At 41.0% G+C, this 18,815-nt stretch overlaps 2 protein-coding genes across 8 annotated transcripts in view; both read left to right on the top strand.

Moving 5' to 3' along the window:
- The first annotated feature begins 625 nt into the window (after nt 1-625).
- On the top strand, nt 626-7,128 carry LOC106961913 (insulin-like growth factor-binding protein complex acid labile subunit). 2 transcript variants are annotated; one of them, XM_015056018.1, is made up of 4 exons: nt 626-1,131; nt 2,354-2,567; nt 4,516-4,597; nt 5,500-7,128. In XM_015056018.1, exon 4 carries the CDS (start codon nt 5,516-5,518, stop codon nt 6,581-6,583), a length of 1,068 nt encoding a protein of 355 aa, XP_014911504.1. In that variant the 5' UTR covers nt 626-1,131; nt 2,354-2,567; nt 4,516-4,597; nt 5,500-5,515; the 3' UTR covers nt 6,584-7,128. The 2 variants fall into 2 exon arrangements, with proteins under 2 accessions (XP_014911504.1, XP_014911503.1); XM_015056017.1 differs by having other exon boundaries at nt 2,301-2,567.
- A 1,715-nt stretch (nt 7,129-8,843) lies between these two features.
- LOC106961920 (major facilitator superfamily domain-containing protein 6-A) overlaps nt 8,844-18,815 on the top strand; it is a 17,337-nt gene continuing 7,365 nt past the window's right edge. Inside the window, exons 1-7 of one of the 6 annotated variants that reach the window (XM_015056031.1) lie at nt 8,844-9,109; nt 9,991-11,455; nt 14,441-14,538; nt 16,059-16,220; nt 16,295-16,393; nt 17,139-17,428; nt 18,739-18,742. In XM_015056031.1, the coding sequence (XP_014911517.1) occupies nt 9,993-11,455; nt 14,441-14,538; nt 16,059-16,220; nt 16,295-16,393; nt 17,139-17,428; nt 18,739-18,742 (2,116 nt within the window). In that variant the 5' untranslated portion in view covers nt 8,844-9,109; nt 9,991-9,992. Of the gene's footprint in view, nt 9,110-9,990; nt 11,456-14,440; nt 14,539-16,058; nt 16,221-16,294; nt 16,394-17,138; nt 18,195-18,699 lie in introns of those variants that run through there. The other 5 variants (XM_015056030.1, XM_015056029.1, XM_015056027.1 and 2 more) reach the window with 5 other exon arrangements.

Genomic DNA, 18,815 nt, shown 5'->3' with positions numbered 1-18,815 from the left:
AGGGAGAAGAGCGAGGAGGAAGCTGGTCTGGAGGTCATGACCTCCTGCTGCTGGTCTGATGGATCCACACTGACACACAGACCACCGGAGACTCTGTGTGTGTCTCCAACACACGCACATGCACACACACATGCACTTCATCAACCAGTTTCCTTATCAACTCAAACTCACAGGAGCCTCTCGCAGGGCTTCGGGATTAAACCAGTAATCTTTTGCTCGTCTGTCATTTTCTTCCAGTCCTTCCAGTCTGGGTCCAGACTTCCTGCTGGTTGATGATGGTCGGATCTGAAGTGAGTTAAAATGGGAGGAAACCAGAAGATCCCAGTGGAGCTGGTGATGATGAAGATGATGGAGTGATGATGGTTATTCTGATAAGTGGGTTCACACCCACTGAGGGGTCTCTGGTAACGTGTGAGCTACTGGGAACCAGTTCATGATGGTTCCTCTGTATGGATAATGAGGTTTTATTTAGTCCAAAGCTTTTATTTTCTTGGACCAAACTATTAGTTTTTATTGTCATTTGAATTACTTTATTTTCTGGGACTGAATTTATTTATTTTAAAAGGTTTTTTTTATTTTTATTTTCTTGGTTCTCTTATGTTGATTTTAATTTATTCAAGAAACTCTTATTTTCCAGGTTTTTATTTACGTACTTTTATTTTCTTCAATCAAATTAAAATGATTCAAACACCTTTTAATATTCTTGGTTGAAATGTATTCCTTTCTGTTTTCTCAGGTGTTTTTGGAGTAGTGGCCATGTTGTTTCTGATTCTAGTTTTCTGATATCCGTGTCTTTATTTGATTCAGGCAAACAGTGAGCGGACCGGCTACATCCTTAGGACTTTACAGTAATAATAAACCAGATGTGTGTGTGATGTGTGTGTTTTCTGTCGGGTTTCAATCCTGACTGAGGACTCTGACGGCGGCAGGGACAATCTGTCCCCCCCGCTCCGCCTCGGCTGCCAGGACGGATCCACGGTCGGGTGTGAACGGCCATCACTGCTGCCGCCTCCCACTTTCACACGAACTGTATGAGTTTTCACACACTGCTGGTCAGCAGCGGGTCCGTCAGCAGATTGCAGCTGATTTGGGAGGAAAGATGTTGGATTGACAGCTGCTGGTCTCTTTGAGGTAAATGAGGTTTGACTCATCAGATAAACTCATCTTGAAACAAATCTGTGTTGTTCTGGATGCTGAAACATCCTTAAACATTTGGAAAAGATTTGCTTATTTTGGCTTGGTTTGAAGAAGTTTCCTCTTGTTTTCTAGCGGCCTCTGTCGCCCCCTTCTGGTCACTAGAACACACTGCAGTTTGAATTCAACACCTTTGAACATGGCGACCTGATCCTGGTTGTTTTCATTTCACAGATTTTAATTGAATATCTGTTTAGTCTCTTGTTTTCTTCATATTTACCATCAAAGGAACCTGGAAAGATCTGAAAATGATGGGGGTGGAAAATAGAATGCAAAGAAAATCTTGTTTGCATGTTGCTCTCATCCACAATGCCTTAATAATAATTTTGGCTAGATATTAGAAAGAACAAGCTATTGTTTCTAAATTTTAATATAATAAAAATATAAAATCTTTTTTTAACAGTTTTAAAGTTTGTTTCTATAATATTACCATTGAAATACTGTTTCTGTCATTAGATTAAATTCAGCTTTTTTCTGTTCTAAAGATCCATCTTGTTTTGCAAAATTGTGTTTCTATCTTTATTTTCAAACCTAAAAATATAGATAAAATAGTGGATATTTTAAAAATGACAACAAATTTCCTATTCTATATATTTATCTAAAATTATAAGCTGCATTTAATCAGAAATTAGTGTCACATTTGTGGCTCTAAAGTTTTATTTGGCTGACCTTAGAATAAAAATAAAAGAGTAAGGATACTTTTTGATTCTTTGACCAACAGATCTGCAACATTTTCAGTCTTTTATCTACCAATCATCCATCCAGTGTCATGGTTTTGCTCCATTAATGGGATTATTGTTAGAAAATCGTCACTTTCAACACCTTGGCAGCATAATATCAGGATGAAAAAGTCGTGTCTTTAAGAATCTGGGCGATAAATCCAGTTAAGATCTGAAACCTGAGCGATGATCCGCTGTTTTAAACCCTAATAAACCCGATCAGTCAGTGAACATGGCAGGATTTCCCAGTTTTCTGATAATCTCAGCAGAAGTGGAAAGTAATCCTGCCGTGCAGGGATTAGTGTCTTCATGGAGTCTGGTGCAGCTTTCATGTGCTTCAGTAACTCCATCTTATCTTAATCCTGCTGCTGTCTCATGATCTGACAGCTGCTGACACACCAGCCTGTAAACATCTGGACACATCTGGACTGTAAACACAGATTTGGACCAGCAGTGACGGCGTGGGGAGTGGAAACCCTCTGCAGAAGTTTATGGATCATCAGCCAGACGCAGCGGTGAAACCGAACCCTGCAGACACCCAACACCTGAGAGAGGAAACTCCACAGTGGGTCTGCTGTCTGAGTGAGCGACCCGGAGAGCTTCAGGCTGGAGTTCTGCTCTACATCAACCAGAGCCGGTTGCCTAGCAACGGAGGTAAAACAAAACCCCAACGGTGATGGCTGGGACCGCACAGTTTTTAATCTGTATTCTGACAAACTATATGTTAAAAAAGTTTGTCAGGGTCATCAAATGCAGAGACAGCTTTATTATTATTATTATTATTATTATTATTATTATTATTATAAATCTATTAAAATGTCATTTTATTAATTAATTCTGTCACAAACTGACCGTTGAGGGAGATCAGATCCTGATGTGAACCAACATGAACTTGAGTTTGACTGGGACCAGTCAGTCCAGTCACTTCACACTCCAGGGTTACCTGTGGAGTACCACCAGGCTCTGGGCTTGGTCCAATTCCATTGAATTAACACACACATGTATAGTAAAGACTGACTACAGGCCAGGACTCCAATTTTGGGGGGTACCATCAGATTTAAAAATAATAATAATTGGATATTTATTTACAAATATTCTACTCTATATAAGAATCATAAGTCCATATCAGGTGAGTTGAAAAAACTGAATTAAATTTAAGGTATTTGCAGTTACATTGAGCTCAAACACCAGAAAATATATTTAATCTTCTGGCGTAAACAGATAAACTGATCCATTATGGATTATCGGTGATGGACGTCCTCATCCACCTCTAGAGGTTTCACACTATTTGAAAATCCTTCAAATTTTACACTTATCTTCTCACTAAAATGCGTCCCTGTATGTTTTTCAGACTTATTGCAGTGACCTCTGACCTCTGCCACTGCTTCTAATGTTGTAGGATTAAGGAGCTGCAGGCCAAATCTCCTGGTATCTTCAGAGCCAGGAGTGTCAGAAAAAGTCCTGACAGTATTGCTGTGTATTATCCACTCTGCTGTGGAGTCTGGATATCATGACCGCGTCCTGAAACAGACGTGATGTAACATGTAATTCACTCTGTGGGAAAGATTTTCAGTTCATCCAAGTTCATCTTCAAATGGAAACTACATTTTGTTTGTTGTTCAGGAGCTTTAGTTGGTTAAATGTTGAAAAGCATCAGCTATATTCCTTTTTCAAAGGCGCCATTATTTAAAGGAACTTAAGGCGGCTCATTGGAGCTGATTGAAGAAAAGACTCCATGTTTGGTTATTTTAGACCCACATCAGGCCTTTGATGTGGCCATTTAAGCTCCTGCATTAAATATCCAGACTTTGTTTTGGAGTCATTACACTCCAAAACAAGACGAGTTCTGGTGTCCCTCAATGATGAGTTCTTGGCTCCCTTTTTTTCTAAATTTACATTCTGACTTTAAACTGTGTGTGTGCTGATATTTACAGTTTGTCTTTCTAAAATCAAATGCTAAGTGGCACAAAATTTCAGTATTTGTGCTAGTTTTACAGATTTATTGTCATTGACTTTGCTTGAAGTTTTGTTTTGTCTTTGTCTTGCAGCCTTGTCTTCTCTTCTAAGACAAATTTCTCCCACAGGACACAAATGATTTTACCTTATATTTTTTATTTTAAAAGTGTTATGTACATATCAAGTGGAAACATTCATAATCAAGACTGCAGAACAATTGTTTAATTTGCAGAAGTTTCAATAAGATGTTTAAAACTCTTTGAGAAAGTTACTGCAAAGACTTGACAATTTATATAAAAAAAAATCCATCACTTTTGCATCTTTGAAGTTTTGTTGATTGAAATGTGAGATCTTTCTCTCTTTAAACATCACTATACTTCTCTAACCTTTCTGTAACTAAATAATGTTAAAGAGAAATAAGGCAGGACATAAACACGCAATCAATGGAATCTGTCCAGAGCTTTTAATTCTCAGCTCCTGTCCCAGTTTCCTTCAATCTCTTAAAGCTCTCCTCTCTAACCCCTCCCACATCGCGCCTGGAGCGCCGGCTGACTGCCTGCCTGGTGAATAATTGACGAGCTCTCCCTCCTCTTTTCCATCCTCTGCCATTGTCGCGTCGCTCGTCAGGTTCTCCGGGCCGTGACAGGCTGCCCTCCCCCGCCTCCATCACGTCCAGTTTCCACCTGCTGCTGGCCGGATGATGACAAACGCACCGGGAGCAGCTGCTGGTAAGACCCGAGGATTGTTTTATTGTTTCTGGGGAACAGAGGCTGGAAAACAGACACATCAGGATTTTTTTTTTATGTTTTATCTTTAATTGTTGATGAATTCTTGGTATGAATTGTTAGGTCTGTAAGATCTGCATCTCAATTAAACAATTTCTTGTCTTCCCTAAAGTTTTCTAGGAAAACTTTAACCTGTAGATAAATAATCAGAATCGTAGCTCAGAAAGTCATTTTTCTTGTTTTTCTAATCTTTATCATCAATTTATTCCTTTATAATTCTGTTGGGTTTCTGTCATAACTCTGAAACTCATCTGAACGCTTCTTTCAAATGTTTTTACCTCATAATTAAGTAAAATCAGAGAGAAGCTGGAGATGGATTATGGTTGAAGTTGATCATTTTCTAGTTAAATAACTTGTTGCTTCCTGCAGATAAACTCAAACGATACAGAATGTTTTCACTCTGTCTCCATTTTAATGAGGTAAAAGAACAAACATGTCGTCATCATCTGGTTGGAAATAACATCTCATATTACAGATGGACATTGATTTTCACATTTTCTCTCCAATTTTATTAAGATCCACACAGTTCGCTGGCTGTTTCATTGAATTTTTATTGTTCTGAAAGATTTTTGCTCGGTCTACAGATAGATCATCATCATAAGAAATCACTGTATCATCTGCAAATCGACAAACTTTCTATCTAAAATGCTGCTTAGAATCACTGACTGCAGAAACTCAGTTTGTTTGTGACTGCAAAGATTTCTTTGTTTGGATTAAGTCACTTTGATCCAGACATCAGGAGGGGACGGCTACACAACATTTTAAATTGTCAACAGGACTTAGTTGTGATGAAGTTACTTATTTAATCTGTTTTCTGTCCTAAAGTTTTATGTCTGTTGTTTCAGAGATCTCTCTGGAGTCATGAAGGAGTTCCTGTTTGTCCTCCTGCTGGCCGCCGAGTCGTCCTGCATGTTTCTGAACTGGACATGTGATCGAAGCTGCGTTTGCCATGGAGACCTTAAGTTCACCACCTGCTCACATGACGACCTCACCCAGCTTCCCGTCAAAGTCCCGCCCTCCACCGAACTCCTGGACCTGTCCAACAACCTCATCTCCGTTGTCCCCAAACACGTCTTCAGCAGCAACCGCAAGCTGAGGGTTCTTCTGCTGCAGAACAACAACATCAGTCTGGTGGAGGACAGCGGCTTCGCCCAGCTGGAGTTCCTGCAGAAGCTGGACCTGAGCTGGAACCGGATCTCCGTTCTCACCGAGGGATTCTCCGTCGGCCTGGCCTTCCTGCGGGAGCTACAGTTGTCCCACAACCAGCTGACTGGCCTGGATAGTCGGAGTTTCCTCCACCTGGACGGCTTGCAGAGGTTAAACCTGACCAACAACAGCATCCAGAGCATGGAGGTGAGATCGTTCTCCTCCATGAGCAGCCTGCGTCAGCTCCACCTGCAGGACAACCAGCTGACGTCTCTGCGGAGCGGCACCTTCTCCATGCTGCGCTCCCTGGAGGTCCTCAACCTCGCCGGCAACCAGATCCATGAGATGGAATTATTGGTGTTCAACCCGCTCACCAGCATGACCTTACTGAACCTGGCCGATAACCAGCTGTCCACCATCTGCTTCAAGACCTTCCTGAGCATCCAAACCTACAGCACCCACATCCTGCTGCGGGGAAACCCCTGGAACTGCGACTGCGAGCTGCAGAGGGTTTTCAGGAAGCTGCGCAGCATCCAGAGGATCTTCCTGGACGACTACTACAACCTGACTTGCAGGGAGCCGGCCGTCCTGCACAACCACCGGCTGATGGAGGTGGACACTGAGCTGTGCATTGCTGAGACGGTCACCGTGCTCATCATCACCATCACCGTGGTGATAACCGTGCTGGCCGCTATGCTTATGGGCGAGAGGAAGAAGAAGAAGAGGAGGAAGGGGCTGCACTGGACGCAGCAGGGGGAATTTTCAGATGACTCGGATTTCTGAAGCAGCGTGGTTTATTTTCCTGTAAACTTTTGCTGGATGTTCATTTACACCTAAAGTGAAACTCAACGGTGTTCGTTTGCCTTGAAATCTTGCTAGTGGCGGTTCTTACATGGACAAGACCCTCCCTCGGTGGTCTCTTAACCAATCAAAATACAAGAAATCTAAATTCTTGGATGGTCAAAAGGAAGTGCAATCCTGCAGAGAGCCTCTAAAATAATCTCCATATCCAGACAGACTGAACACGCATGACAGGAATAAAAGAAAACTTTCAAAACGGAACTGATAAGATTGGACGATATGGATTTATTTTGTGATATTATTGTGACAACTATAAAAATTATGATAAAAAACACTAATTATCTACACAGGATATTGTTCTTGAAAGCATTCTCATTTTATTAGGCTTATTCAGGACGCAACTTACTTAAAAAGTGTGATTCATATAATTAGAATTCACTCAGTAACTGCAATTAATCGTACTTTTGAATTGACTCATATTTATTGATATTCCTGTTGAACAGAAAGTGGGGAAAATAGCAAAAATAAAATTTCTGATATGGTCAGTTTTTTTATTTAACATTGCATTTATCATGACAATGACAATCAAAATTCTTATCATGATAAGAATTCTTTTTAACAATAAATGATAAACAATAAACAATACCATAAATGCCCACCCATACAGAAAGGTTTATTATTCTTTTAGCTGGTGCCTGCAACATCTCCCCCACCCAGACCTGCTCTAGTGCCACCCTGGGCAACTGCCTTTATGCTTCATACACCAAAAACCAACTCTGACAAAAAAATATGTCTGGTTTTTAACATGTTCAGTTGTTTTCACAAATAAAATCCTAGAAAATAATGAATTCAATTTGTAATCTTCTACCTTTAAAGAGCCTGGTCAACAGTATTTTGTCCTGGATTTTGCTCCATCCATTTTCCCATCAAGCATAACCAGTTTCTCGCAGCATGATACTGCCACCACCAGGTTTCAGGGTGATGTGTGTTAGTTTTTCTCCACACATACAAAGTTTTGACCAGAACAAACATGGTCTTTTGCATTTCAACAATTATTTTCTTCTCGACCAGATTTGTGGAGTTCGTCACTTATCGTTTCCAAACTGGCAGTTTCTCCACTGTTCATTAATTTCTGGACTTCTGAAAACAATTATTATGTTTATGGTATCAAAGTAGCAATGTGGTGAATATTTCAGTACTCCACAATTCAGACTTCCAGTTTTCCAAAAATCCACTAAAATGCATTCAAGTTTGTGGCTCCACCGTGAAAACTTACCAAGTTGTATGAGTGGTTTCTGGTTCCCTCTGCTGGTGAAGAGGACTCACTGCAACTAGAGATCATCTGACGTCATGAGGTCATTTGCTTTAAGCAGCGGGGTGTGGTTTGCGGGTTTCTGCTGGTTTATTACGCCCTCCAGGAACATTTCCTTTTCACAGAAATCAGGAATGGCCACAGACTTGTTTCCACACCTTTGCTTGGAGTCTAAACCATGTTCTTATGTAGGAGTTAAATACAAATTAAGTTGTGAAATATACGCAAAATTTCTTGAAATAGATCTGTTCACACACTTACAAACATGTATTATTAAGAAACTCACTTTTAGTGATTTAATAACTTAAATATTTCGGTGATTGTTGTCTGTAAAGAAATATTTAGAAAAAGAACTGGATTTTAAGATTAAGTTAAACTGAATTTGTGTTTTTCTTACACAGTAAAACTAATTTACGGTGTAAATTGCTTGTATTCTCGGAGATACTGAGAATAAAAATCCGTTTTGTCTCATTGTGACTCTGTGAAGCTGTCTGTGTTTATTTTGCTTACTATAATTAAATATTCTCTCCCATTGAATCCAGGAGTCTAAAAGCTCAGATATTTACGTAATTTGTCTCTAAGGTTAGTTACAGGAATGCTTTCAGACGTAAATACAAAGGTTAATGGAAGTTTCCCATTAATTGAGACAGCATAGCCGGTTTTAGGCGTGTCGGTCCGAAATTTAAAGCAACAGAAATGAGTTATTGAGACAACCGGATGTAGCTAATTTAAATGCGGTTATGTGTAATATTATTACTTTTATTCTTCATTTGTGAGCAGTAGATTTAATAATAATTGTCTTAGCTTATTTTAACGCATTAGTCATGCAATATGCAGCTTTAAATGTTGATTATTTCAAATTTAAATAATCGTAAGTTTTATTTTGAAGGGATTTTACCGGAAATTCTCAGTGCTAGTGGCTAGCTTCGTAGCTGACGTCTGTTTCGGGACAGGTGGATTCTCCGGTTTGACGAGCCACTGTTGTTCTCACAACAAAAGGGATCCGAACCGGAGAAACGCTGTAATTTCTCTACGGAACGCAAACATGGACACGTCACCGTAAATTTAAACAGTTTGCACTCATTTTTAGTGTTAATTTTAGCGGCTTTTGTGTGAAAACAATGTCCCAGGGAGAACGGAGAAATTCAGGAAAATACTGCGCAGTCACAGTTTAATGGGAGCGGTGACCTGAGCAGGTAAGGGAATCATGAGACTGTCCTTTACTTGTTATTGGGTGCGAATTTAAATGTTTAAACTAGACGTATAAGAGGAGAAAACTTGACATTAAGAGTCACTTCCTGTTTAACCGCCTTATAAATTACTAACCGATCTTTTGTGAGAATTTGACCGTAAATTCGTAGTTTTTTCATTGATTTGAATCGCAACATGTTGAAAATAAATGTTGTTTTACATAAAATGTCAGGTACTTCCGCATATGACCATCAGTGACAGACAGGCGGTCCTCGGAACAACACAATGGGTTCGAACATCTGGTCCGAGGGCTTTCAAAGGATCCTACCTATTTGAATTTTGTAGGCCCAAATTCAGATCAAAGATCAGAAAACTGACACGGAGTTAGTTTCATGTTTATTTTCTTGTTGAGTTGATCTATGAACCAGAAAAACTTTTTATTTTTAGTTTTTTAACATCTAAATTACATCAGAATCAAATCATTGCCCTAAGAGAATCCATTAAATCTGTTAGTAATACTATGACCATGTTCAACGAGAAATATTTAAAGAATCTGCTCCACAAGTTTTGCAGATTTTCACCTGTTCTGCCTGGAGGCTGTGGTCAGGCTTCATGTTTGACTGAATGAAGAACGTGAGCACTATTTAAAACTCTGATGATCCTCAAGAGACGGTTATATTTATAATCATATTGTTTTATGTCTGCGCTCATATTGATGTTGATGAATGATTTATCAGCGAGAGACAGATGGAAGACAGCAGATGATCTCCAGAAGGCTTTTAGTTTTCTTGAGTTTTTGCTGGATCTCCAACTCTTCATCATTTGGTTTGTAAATACCAAAAGTCCAGCCGTTTCTCATTCTCCTCCTCATTTTCTTATCTTCCAGATATGCCAGCTGACGACAAGGTTGCCATCCTGACGGACGATGAGGAGGATCAGAAGAGGAAGTATGTGTTGGCAGAGCCGTTTAACACCCTGTCCATGGCGCAGCAGGAAGGCGTGTCCACGCCGGCGCCGTCCGAGCCGCTGCCGGCGCCTCAGCCTGACCCGGTGGACTGCTGCGAGAGGATGTGCCTCCGCATCAACAGCCACCTGCTCATTTCTAAAGTCTTCTACTTCTTCTTCTACGCCGCCTATGGCTCACTGCACCCCCTGCTGGCGGTCTACTACAAACAGCTCGGCATGTCGGCCAGTCGGAGCGGCCTGCTTGTTGGCATCCGGTACTTTATAGAGTTCTGCAGTGCCCCCTTCTGGGGTGTAGTGGCGGACCGCTTTAAGAAAGGGAAGGTGGTGCTGCTGTTCTCCGTCATGTGTTGGTTGGTCTTTAACTGTGGCATTGGGTTTGTCCAACCAGCGGAGATGAAGTGTGTTTCTATGGCGACGGTTCCCCCACCGACCACCACTGTTCCTCCTGAGAACGTCACCAACCCGAGCAACTCCACCAACCACACCAGAAGCCGGCGGAGCGTCATGGACTTCCCCAGGGTTCCTGAAGTCTTGCTCAGTTCCTTCAGTATTCCCTACAGGCAACAACGAAGCATCGACAACTCGACGTCCATCAACGCCACTGAGGTTGCACCCAACACCACCTTACAGACCACCACCACCCCCCCGACTACAACCAGCAAGAAGGACTATGAGATCATCTACAACCAGGACCAGGTGGAGAACATCTTCCTGCTGATCCTGCTCGTCATCATTGTGGGCGAGTTCTTCAGCGCGCCCGCCGTGACCATCGTGGACACCGTCACCCTGCAGTACCTGGGGAAGGCCCGCGACCGGTACGGCCTGCAGAGGATGTGGGGGTCCCTGGGCTGGGGCCTGGCCATGCTGGCGGTGGGCATCTGGATCGACCACACGCACATCACCGTCCTGATCGATGGCATCGGCTGCATCCTGCCGGAGTACCGCCTGCACAACTACCGCCTCGCCTTCATCGTCTTCGGCGTGCTGATGGGTGTGGCCTTCGTCGTGGCAACTCAGTTCTACTTTGAGAAGGGCGAGGAGTACCGTCAGGAGCTGCCGGAGGTGGTGGAGGACTCGGCGAGTGGCCAGGCCTCCCCAGACTCCGGCTCGTCGGACCAGACTCCGGCGGTGTCCGAGGCCACCCAGGAGTTCCACTACGGCGACCTGCTGAGGCTGCTGTGCACGGTGCGCTACAGCTCTGTTCTCTTTGTCGCCTGGTTCATGGGCTTCGGCTACGGCTTCGTCTTCAGCTTCCTGTACTGGCACCTGGAGGACCTTGAGGGGACCACCACGCTGTTCGGGGTCTGCTCCGTCCTCAGCCACATCTCCGAACTCGGCGCTTACTTCACCAGCCACAAGTTCATTGAGCTTGTTGGTCACGTCAGGTAAAAAATGGTCAGCTTTTAAGTTTTAACTCAATCTGTGTCCGATTGACGATTTTTATGCTACAGAGTCTGAAAATCCAACACTTTAGTCGTCAAATCAACGCCGTCTGGAATCACATCCCTCTGTTAATGACCGAAAATCCCAACAATGATGATGGCCTGAAATGATTAATCGTAATTAAGTCAAATTTGGTAACTGATTAATAGTTAGCTGGAGCATACAGACTTAACAAAAGACTAAATGCTGAAAGAACAACAAACACAGAGCAGTAATTAAGATAAAACTGTACAAAAATATGTAAATTTTGTATTTAAGATGAAAACAAACTTTGTAAATCTGTTCTACCCAAAAGTGACTGTTTTAACTTCTCCAGGTTCATATTTATCACCACCCATCTGGACAGTCTTAAATTTGAGTGGATGAAGAAAGCAAAGCAAAATATTTACTTTTATTTAAAGTGAGTTTTTTGTTTTGTTTTTTTTGGGAAGAAAAAGGTAATTTATGCTGGAGGATCTGGAGGAAAACGATGCAGCTGATTGTTGGCTGGTTGAATTTCACAGACCAGTTCTCCAAACACTGGATGATTTTTAGATTTTTCTTCAGGTTAGTTTACCTGCTGCTTCTGGAAAAGCATGTTATGTTCTGGTTGGTGGTAATCAGGACTGCCTGATATTCAGTCCTGATGTGGAGAGATTCCCCACAGTGAGTGAGCCGTTGGCGGCGGCGGCGCGGCTCCAGCAGCATCAGAACGAGGTTTTGTTCTGTGGCCGAACGCAGAGACAAAGCTGCCATTGATGCTCCGGCTTTCCGTCCAGCAGGGACATCTGAGAGCGACGGGTTGGATTTCAGACTGCAGCTCTCAGAACCGGGCCGTGGTTCTGCTCTGCTCTCTGGACCGGGTTTATAATAAGACGTTGAAATGATGAGGAAGTAACCTAATAAAACCCAGAAGCTCTGCTGAAGAGACTCAGGTTAATCAATAACTGAAGGAAGCAGCAGCAGCACATGACCTGCTCTCTGTTTGTTTTCAAGCTGTACATTTCTGTGTAATTAATGTCACATTTCTCCTGTATAGTTCTGATTTTAATGTTTGTTTATTTTAGTAATCAATTATTCTGATGATAAATCAATTAATAAGATAAAAAAATAGACACTTTCTACAGATTTTACAAGTGAAATCGTCTTTTATACAGTATTAAAAAAAAGCAAATCCTTTTTTTAGTGAGAAAATAAACATTTTATTGCCTAAAATGCAATAACATGGCTTTCCTTTAGTGTTAGCTTGATCATTTGTAGATTATTTTTTGCAATAATTGATTAGTAATTGAATGGGAAAAACATTTAGGTTTTTTTTGTTTTTTTTTTACAGAAATTAAACTTATGCCACTACGTTTTTTTTTTTTTATCTTAAATGTAAATATGTATGTTTAGGCTTTATTGTTATGATTATTTACTGAGTATCTCAGCAAATAATCCAGTAACAATTAATCGATTACAAAATTAGTTGACGATTGTATTAGTAGTCGATTAATCACAATTAATCTGATTAATCGTTTCATTCCTAGTGTTCAGTTTGTCGGCAGCAGTTGTTAGATTGTATTTGTGAAAGTTCACCTTAGGACCCAGCTGCAGTTTCAGTACCGCCTGTAGACGTTACCACAACAACAAAGTTTGTCCAAACACGATTTCTGAGATTGTACTTCAAAAGCGTGTTTCTGATTCAGCAGCTCCTCTGAGTGCGAATCTGAAACCAACATGAGGTTCAGTCAGAGCCGGTTAGATGAAGCAAAGCTGCTGTCAGCAGAGTTTCCGGACGCAGTTAGAAACAGAAACTTCACCTCGGTTTCCTCCCTGCACCTCCTCTGGCCTCCATGAGCAGAAACGATGGAGCCGGACTGAAAAGGTCACGTCAGGAGCAGGAAACACGTTTCTACTCCTCCTCACTTCACAGCTTCAGTTCAAAGTGAAATATTCATAAAACATTTCTATAGAAGAAGTTAGCATGTGATGACAGTGGGGTGAAACATGAAACAGAACCAGGCTCATCCGTTCAACATGCAGCTACTCCTGAGAAAAATTAGCATTTCACTGTAAAAGCACCAAATTTTACCTCTTTTTTTTGGTCTTGTTTCTAGTGCAAATATCTTAGTACAGCTGAAAAATGAAAACTAGCTGACAAGTAACTTTTCTGGAAGATATGGGAGCTTGTTTTAAGTCAACAATTCCTTAATGCATATAAAAAAATACTAGTTCAACTGGTAGATCATTTATATTTCAGTGTTATAGTGAAATAATCTGCTAGAGGAAATGGTACCTTTTTTATTATTATTATTAAGGAGTAATTTAAAAAATCATGTTTTTGCTGAAACAAGTTGTATTTGCAGTAGAATCTAGACCAGTAATGTTTTGCAGTGTTCAGATGAACCGTTTGAGTCATTTTTAATTTCTGATTATGAGTAAATTGCAGAAAAATTACAAAAAGTTTACACTTATCTAGACTTTTTTTTTTTTTTTTACTTTCACAGCTCAATCGGAAGTTTTGTTTTTGCAGTGTAATCGGATTGAGAGTGCAATTGTAATTGTTGATGTTTTTACTTTCCTGTCAGTGAAAAGCTCATCTTGACCTCGGTGGGTCTCCAGATCAGAGTTTATTGGTGCTATAAAACAAACACTGGGATCATATCCAGAGTGTCTGTCAGCTGTTGACTCTGAATCAGATCCGCTTGTTTGCCGTCTGTCCCATGTTACCTGGTTTTACAGCCGCATGTTTGTATGAACTGTGGTTTGTTCATGAAGGTCTTGATTGAAATAGAAAGCGTCATGTGCTGCTGCTTATGAAGACGCTTGTCATCTGTGTGTGTGTTTGCAATAAAACCTCCATGAACAAACAGTGAAATAATCCCAGCATGAGCTGCAGGATGTGATGGGTGTGAACCAGTGAGCGAGTCTGTGAGTCACTCCGTCTGTCTGTCTGTCTCCCTCAGGGTTCTGTACATCGGCCTGGCCTGCAACACAGCGCGCTACCTGTACATCTCCTACCTGGAGAATGCCTGGATCGTCCTGCCCATGGAGGTCCTGCAGGGTGAGTCGGGGCGGGATCAGCCTGTGTTTACCCAACAGAACGTTGATCAGGCGGTGACTTGATCAACAGCAGCGAAGCAGGATCTTGTCAGGAAGCAGAAAGCAGACACGCCTCATGGGAGCAGACGCTGAGGCAACATCAGTTTACACAGGAGGCCAGTTTTAAAGGGGACCTGCTGCAAAATTAACTTTTTGAATGTTTTTATACTTTTATTTGGGTTTTGTTGACTTACCATCCAGAAACCACTGGTTGCATTCTTATTGGTTGTGCAGAAGGCTTTACTAATGCTTTTCAAAGATGAACAGTTCTATAATTGTGCAGCCATTTTCATGTGAGTGTAAACGTAGAGTTGGGAGCGTGGCCAGCGCAGCTCATTTACGTTTAAAGAGACAGAACCCTAAAACAGCTAAAATCTGATTATCTAAGAATGATTTTGTGCTAAAAAAATGTAATGAACATATTTTCTGTCCTAACCTGTTCAAGGAAACAGAGTAGGTCAGCTTTAAAGTTTGAAGTTGATAGACGCATAGAAGGGAGCTGAAAGCGGTTCCCTGCGGGACGCCACAGGAAGCGACTGGGTGGCGTTCACGTGAGCAACCTGCTCTTAAAGGGCCGCCGTCTCTTTGTGGTGACATGAAGCAGCACGTTCTAACTGTAAACAGGAAGTGGCGCTCACGAGTAACTGAAAAGTTTAACCAGGGGTGTTCAAAGTGTGGCCCACCGTTCATTTGTGGCCCTTGAAACTATACTGCTCAAAAAAATAAAGGGAACATTTCACTTTAATTTTGTGTGTGGCTCCAAATCCAGGCCTCCATTGGTTAATAAATTTGATTTCCATTGATGATTTTTGTGTGATTTTGTTGTCAGCACATTCAACTTTGTACAATGAGAATATTTCATTCATTCAGATCTAGGATGTGTTATTTGAGTGTTCCCTTTATTTTTTTGAGCAGTGTATATTGTATGGCCCTTCATCACAATTCAAGAATATCCTAAATTTAGATTGTCAGTTCAGGCAGCAGATGCAGATTTAAAACGATGTCAGGTGCAATTTTCACTGCCTTTGGAAACACTCAGAGAATTTGAAATCTTAAAATGGAAAGTGCAACACAAAGTTTCCATCCAGGTTTTTACTTTTAATTTGATTTAATTTCTTAGGAAAAGCACCAGGAACATAAAGTGATGATTACTGAAAATGCAGGCTTTGTTAATCAAACTATTCATGTATAATCAATTAGAAGATAAAATATAATCAACCAGAAAAATGTTGAATTTTGTTTGTTGTTGTTTTTAATCCTGCAAAACCATTTAATGTTTTAAATCTACAATAATTTATATATATAGCTTATCTGACCACTATGAAAACATAAAAGAGTTTATGCAATTATGCTAAAAAGTTTGTGAATTCTTGACTTGCTGTTTCTGGCCTCCGTGCCTAAACGTTTGGCCCGTTCTGGTGTGATCAGTACTGGTCCTTGAACCCGTTTAGTGACCGTCCGGTCCGTCTGCTGTGTTTCCAGGAGTGACCCACGCCTCGGTCTGGGCCGCCTGCATCTCCTTCCTGAGCGCCGCCGTCCCCCCAGCGCTCAGGACGTCGGCTCAGGGGATCCTGCAGGGCCTCCATCTGGGCCTGGGCCGGGGCTGCGGCGCCATGGTGGGCGGCGTGTTTGTCAGCTACTTTGGTAAGAGACTCTGACCGCGTGGAAGTAACCGATCAGAGATGTGATGGATTTAACTGTTGATTTGCTTCCTGCAGGCGCCGCGGCCACGTTCAGAGGAATCGGCATGGCCTCCCTGGTCATCCTCCTCGTCTTCTCCTTCATCCAGTGTCTGACTGGAGAGATCGAAGGAAAAGGTGAGAGAAGAAATGACACATTTAAACAAAAAGTCATTGTTTGTACAGGTGGTTGAAATCCTTGAAAACGCTTCAATTTCAAGTAGAAATTCAAACTGCACAGATTGGTAATAAAGTGAAATCTAACGTTTGATTAATAACTTACATTTGGAAAACATTTAGAGATACTTAAATATAACAAAACAACACATTTTTATTACTGTCTGAAGTTAAATCAGATGAAACTTTTCTTATTTTTGGTCAGTTAGAATCACCAAAATTATATGTATTTGATAAATGACAGAAAATATGGAAAGAGAAAAGATTTTTTTTGTACATTTTTCAAACCAGAATATACAGAATAATAGAATATTACCACAAAATATTAAGAATAGTAATAAATGAGGTCACATAATGGTGAATTGAAACTCTTCATTGGGTTTATTTTTTGTTTTTTATAGTGTGGTGCTGGAAAAGTTTGAAAACTTACCTTGAAAATGCTTGAAATGTGTTTGAATTTTACTGTGAGAAAATGTAGAAACTGTAAAATATAACAAACATGATGCAGGCAAAAGGAAAGTACAGCAAACATGTTTGGAAAGGTTAAAGGACAAAGCATCCTTTTGTAAAAAAATGTTTACTTTCTACAAACCGTGTTTGCAGAAAACTGATTTTAAGTGAATCGGAGGCGATTTTAAGATGTTTTTTCTGTTAATATTTTAACAGCATAACTCTAAACATGCTGTTTTTGTTTTTTTTTCTTCAGAGGACAGGATTCTGGCAGAGAACATCCCGGTTCCCTCCAGCCCGGTCCCCATCGCCACCATCGACCTGGTGCAGAGCCAGAGCGCCCCCGGCAGCCCGGTGGCGCCTCGGCCGGTCGCCACGGCGCCCGTCAGGAAAACCAAACACCAGGAGGACCAGGAGGACGTGACCAGGCCGGCCTGGGTGCTCTCCGGCGCCCCCTGGGTCACCATCGCCTTCGCGCTGGTTCAGATCAGAGAGATGATGAACATGAAGAAGAGAGCCCCCCCTGCACAAAATCAGCCACTACAGGTGAACACCAACACAGTGTTCAGCACATCAGCCAGACACCAGAGTGTATTCACCATAAAACTGAAGCCAGACAAGAGAAAGACGCCAGTTAAACTTCATATAGAGCAATAATATTTAATAATAAACTACATGCAGTGGTAGTTAGGGTCATGTCTGTATGTCTGTCCAAATGATGAACAATAAAGTCTTTTAATTAAAGACCTAAAACCTTCTGTTACCTCCAGCTGCATGTTTGTTTCATTCACTGATGCTAATTTCATTTATTCGAGGATTAAGTGAACATAAAGAGCTAAAGTTTGTAAATCAGGCTTTAGCTAAAATTTGAGGATTGTTTTTAGTTCTCAACCTGATAGAAACAGAACATAAAGTTTCTTCTATTTAGTTTCTACATTTATTCATGAAACTCCTGACATCTTGGATCTTTATTTTATTTCAGTCTTTCCTTCTTGTTCTGTGAATTATCCTGTTTTTAACTTTTTGTTTTCCACTAAACCTTCGTCTCTGTTATCTACTAATGCATCTGTTGCTACAGAAACGCTTTTACCTTTTAATCACATTACCGCCACAAACTTCATGGTATTTCATCAGTAACAGACCATCAGGAAATGATTTGTAACCAGAAATCTGAAAAGTGTGGTGTACATTTGTATTCTGCCCTCATTAACCAGGTCCTTCCCCAAATAAAAAACAAACTGACTTCAAAACAGGATATCCACACACATCCTTAAAGTCTTCAATTTATGTATTTAAAATCAAGGACTTAAAAGGTAAAAAAATAAATAAATAAATTTAAGTTGGCCTTAAATACATTAGGTCTTAGATCTGGTTTATTCTATTTAAAAAAAATTCTGCTCTGACATGCCTGTCAGGTAAAAAAGAAAGTCACACACCTTCATTGTGTTCTGTGACTTGATGCTGTTCAGGCTACTGCTAACTAGCTGCTAATATGGCCTAGCTAACTAGCTAGTTACTAGTTACTAATATGAGAATATATTAGCAGCTTTGTTGCAGTTAGCTAGCTCGTAAGGACATATTGGGGTATATTAGCTGCTAGTTTTCTGTTTTGCAAATCTGGTAGAAATAAACCTTAAATTGTTTCTAATACCAGAAAGTTTTGATTCAGGGAGTTGAATGTGACTCTGAGAAGCTGATAAACCCCAGAAGTTTGTGGTGTTATGCTAACTTCTGTAGCAGCAGAGCTAACGTAGCCACTGTGTGACTGTTTCCATGTTGATGTTTGTCTTCTTCATGGTTTAATTTTCACTAACCAGACTCTTCCTCCTCTCATCGGCCACCTGCTCAAACTGCAGAAAGGTGAGGCGTGTTGGTGGAAAACTACTGTGTGCAGGGTGGTGGCGGGCTGACGTGTGTGTGTGTGTGTGTGTGT

This window comes from Poecilia latipinna, unplaced genomic scaffold, assembly GCF_001443285.1.
Source record: "Poecilia latipinna isolate Pla-1442-1.1 unplaced genomic scaffold, P_latipinna-1.0 Scaffold1349, whole genome shotgun sequence".
NCBI classification, from domain to species: Eukaryota; Metazoa; Chordata; class Actinopteri; order Cyprinodontiformes; family Poeciliidae; genus Poecilia; species Poecilia latipinna.
This window is presented reverse-complemented; position numbering and strand designations above follow the sequence as displayed.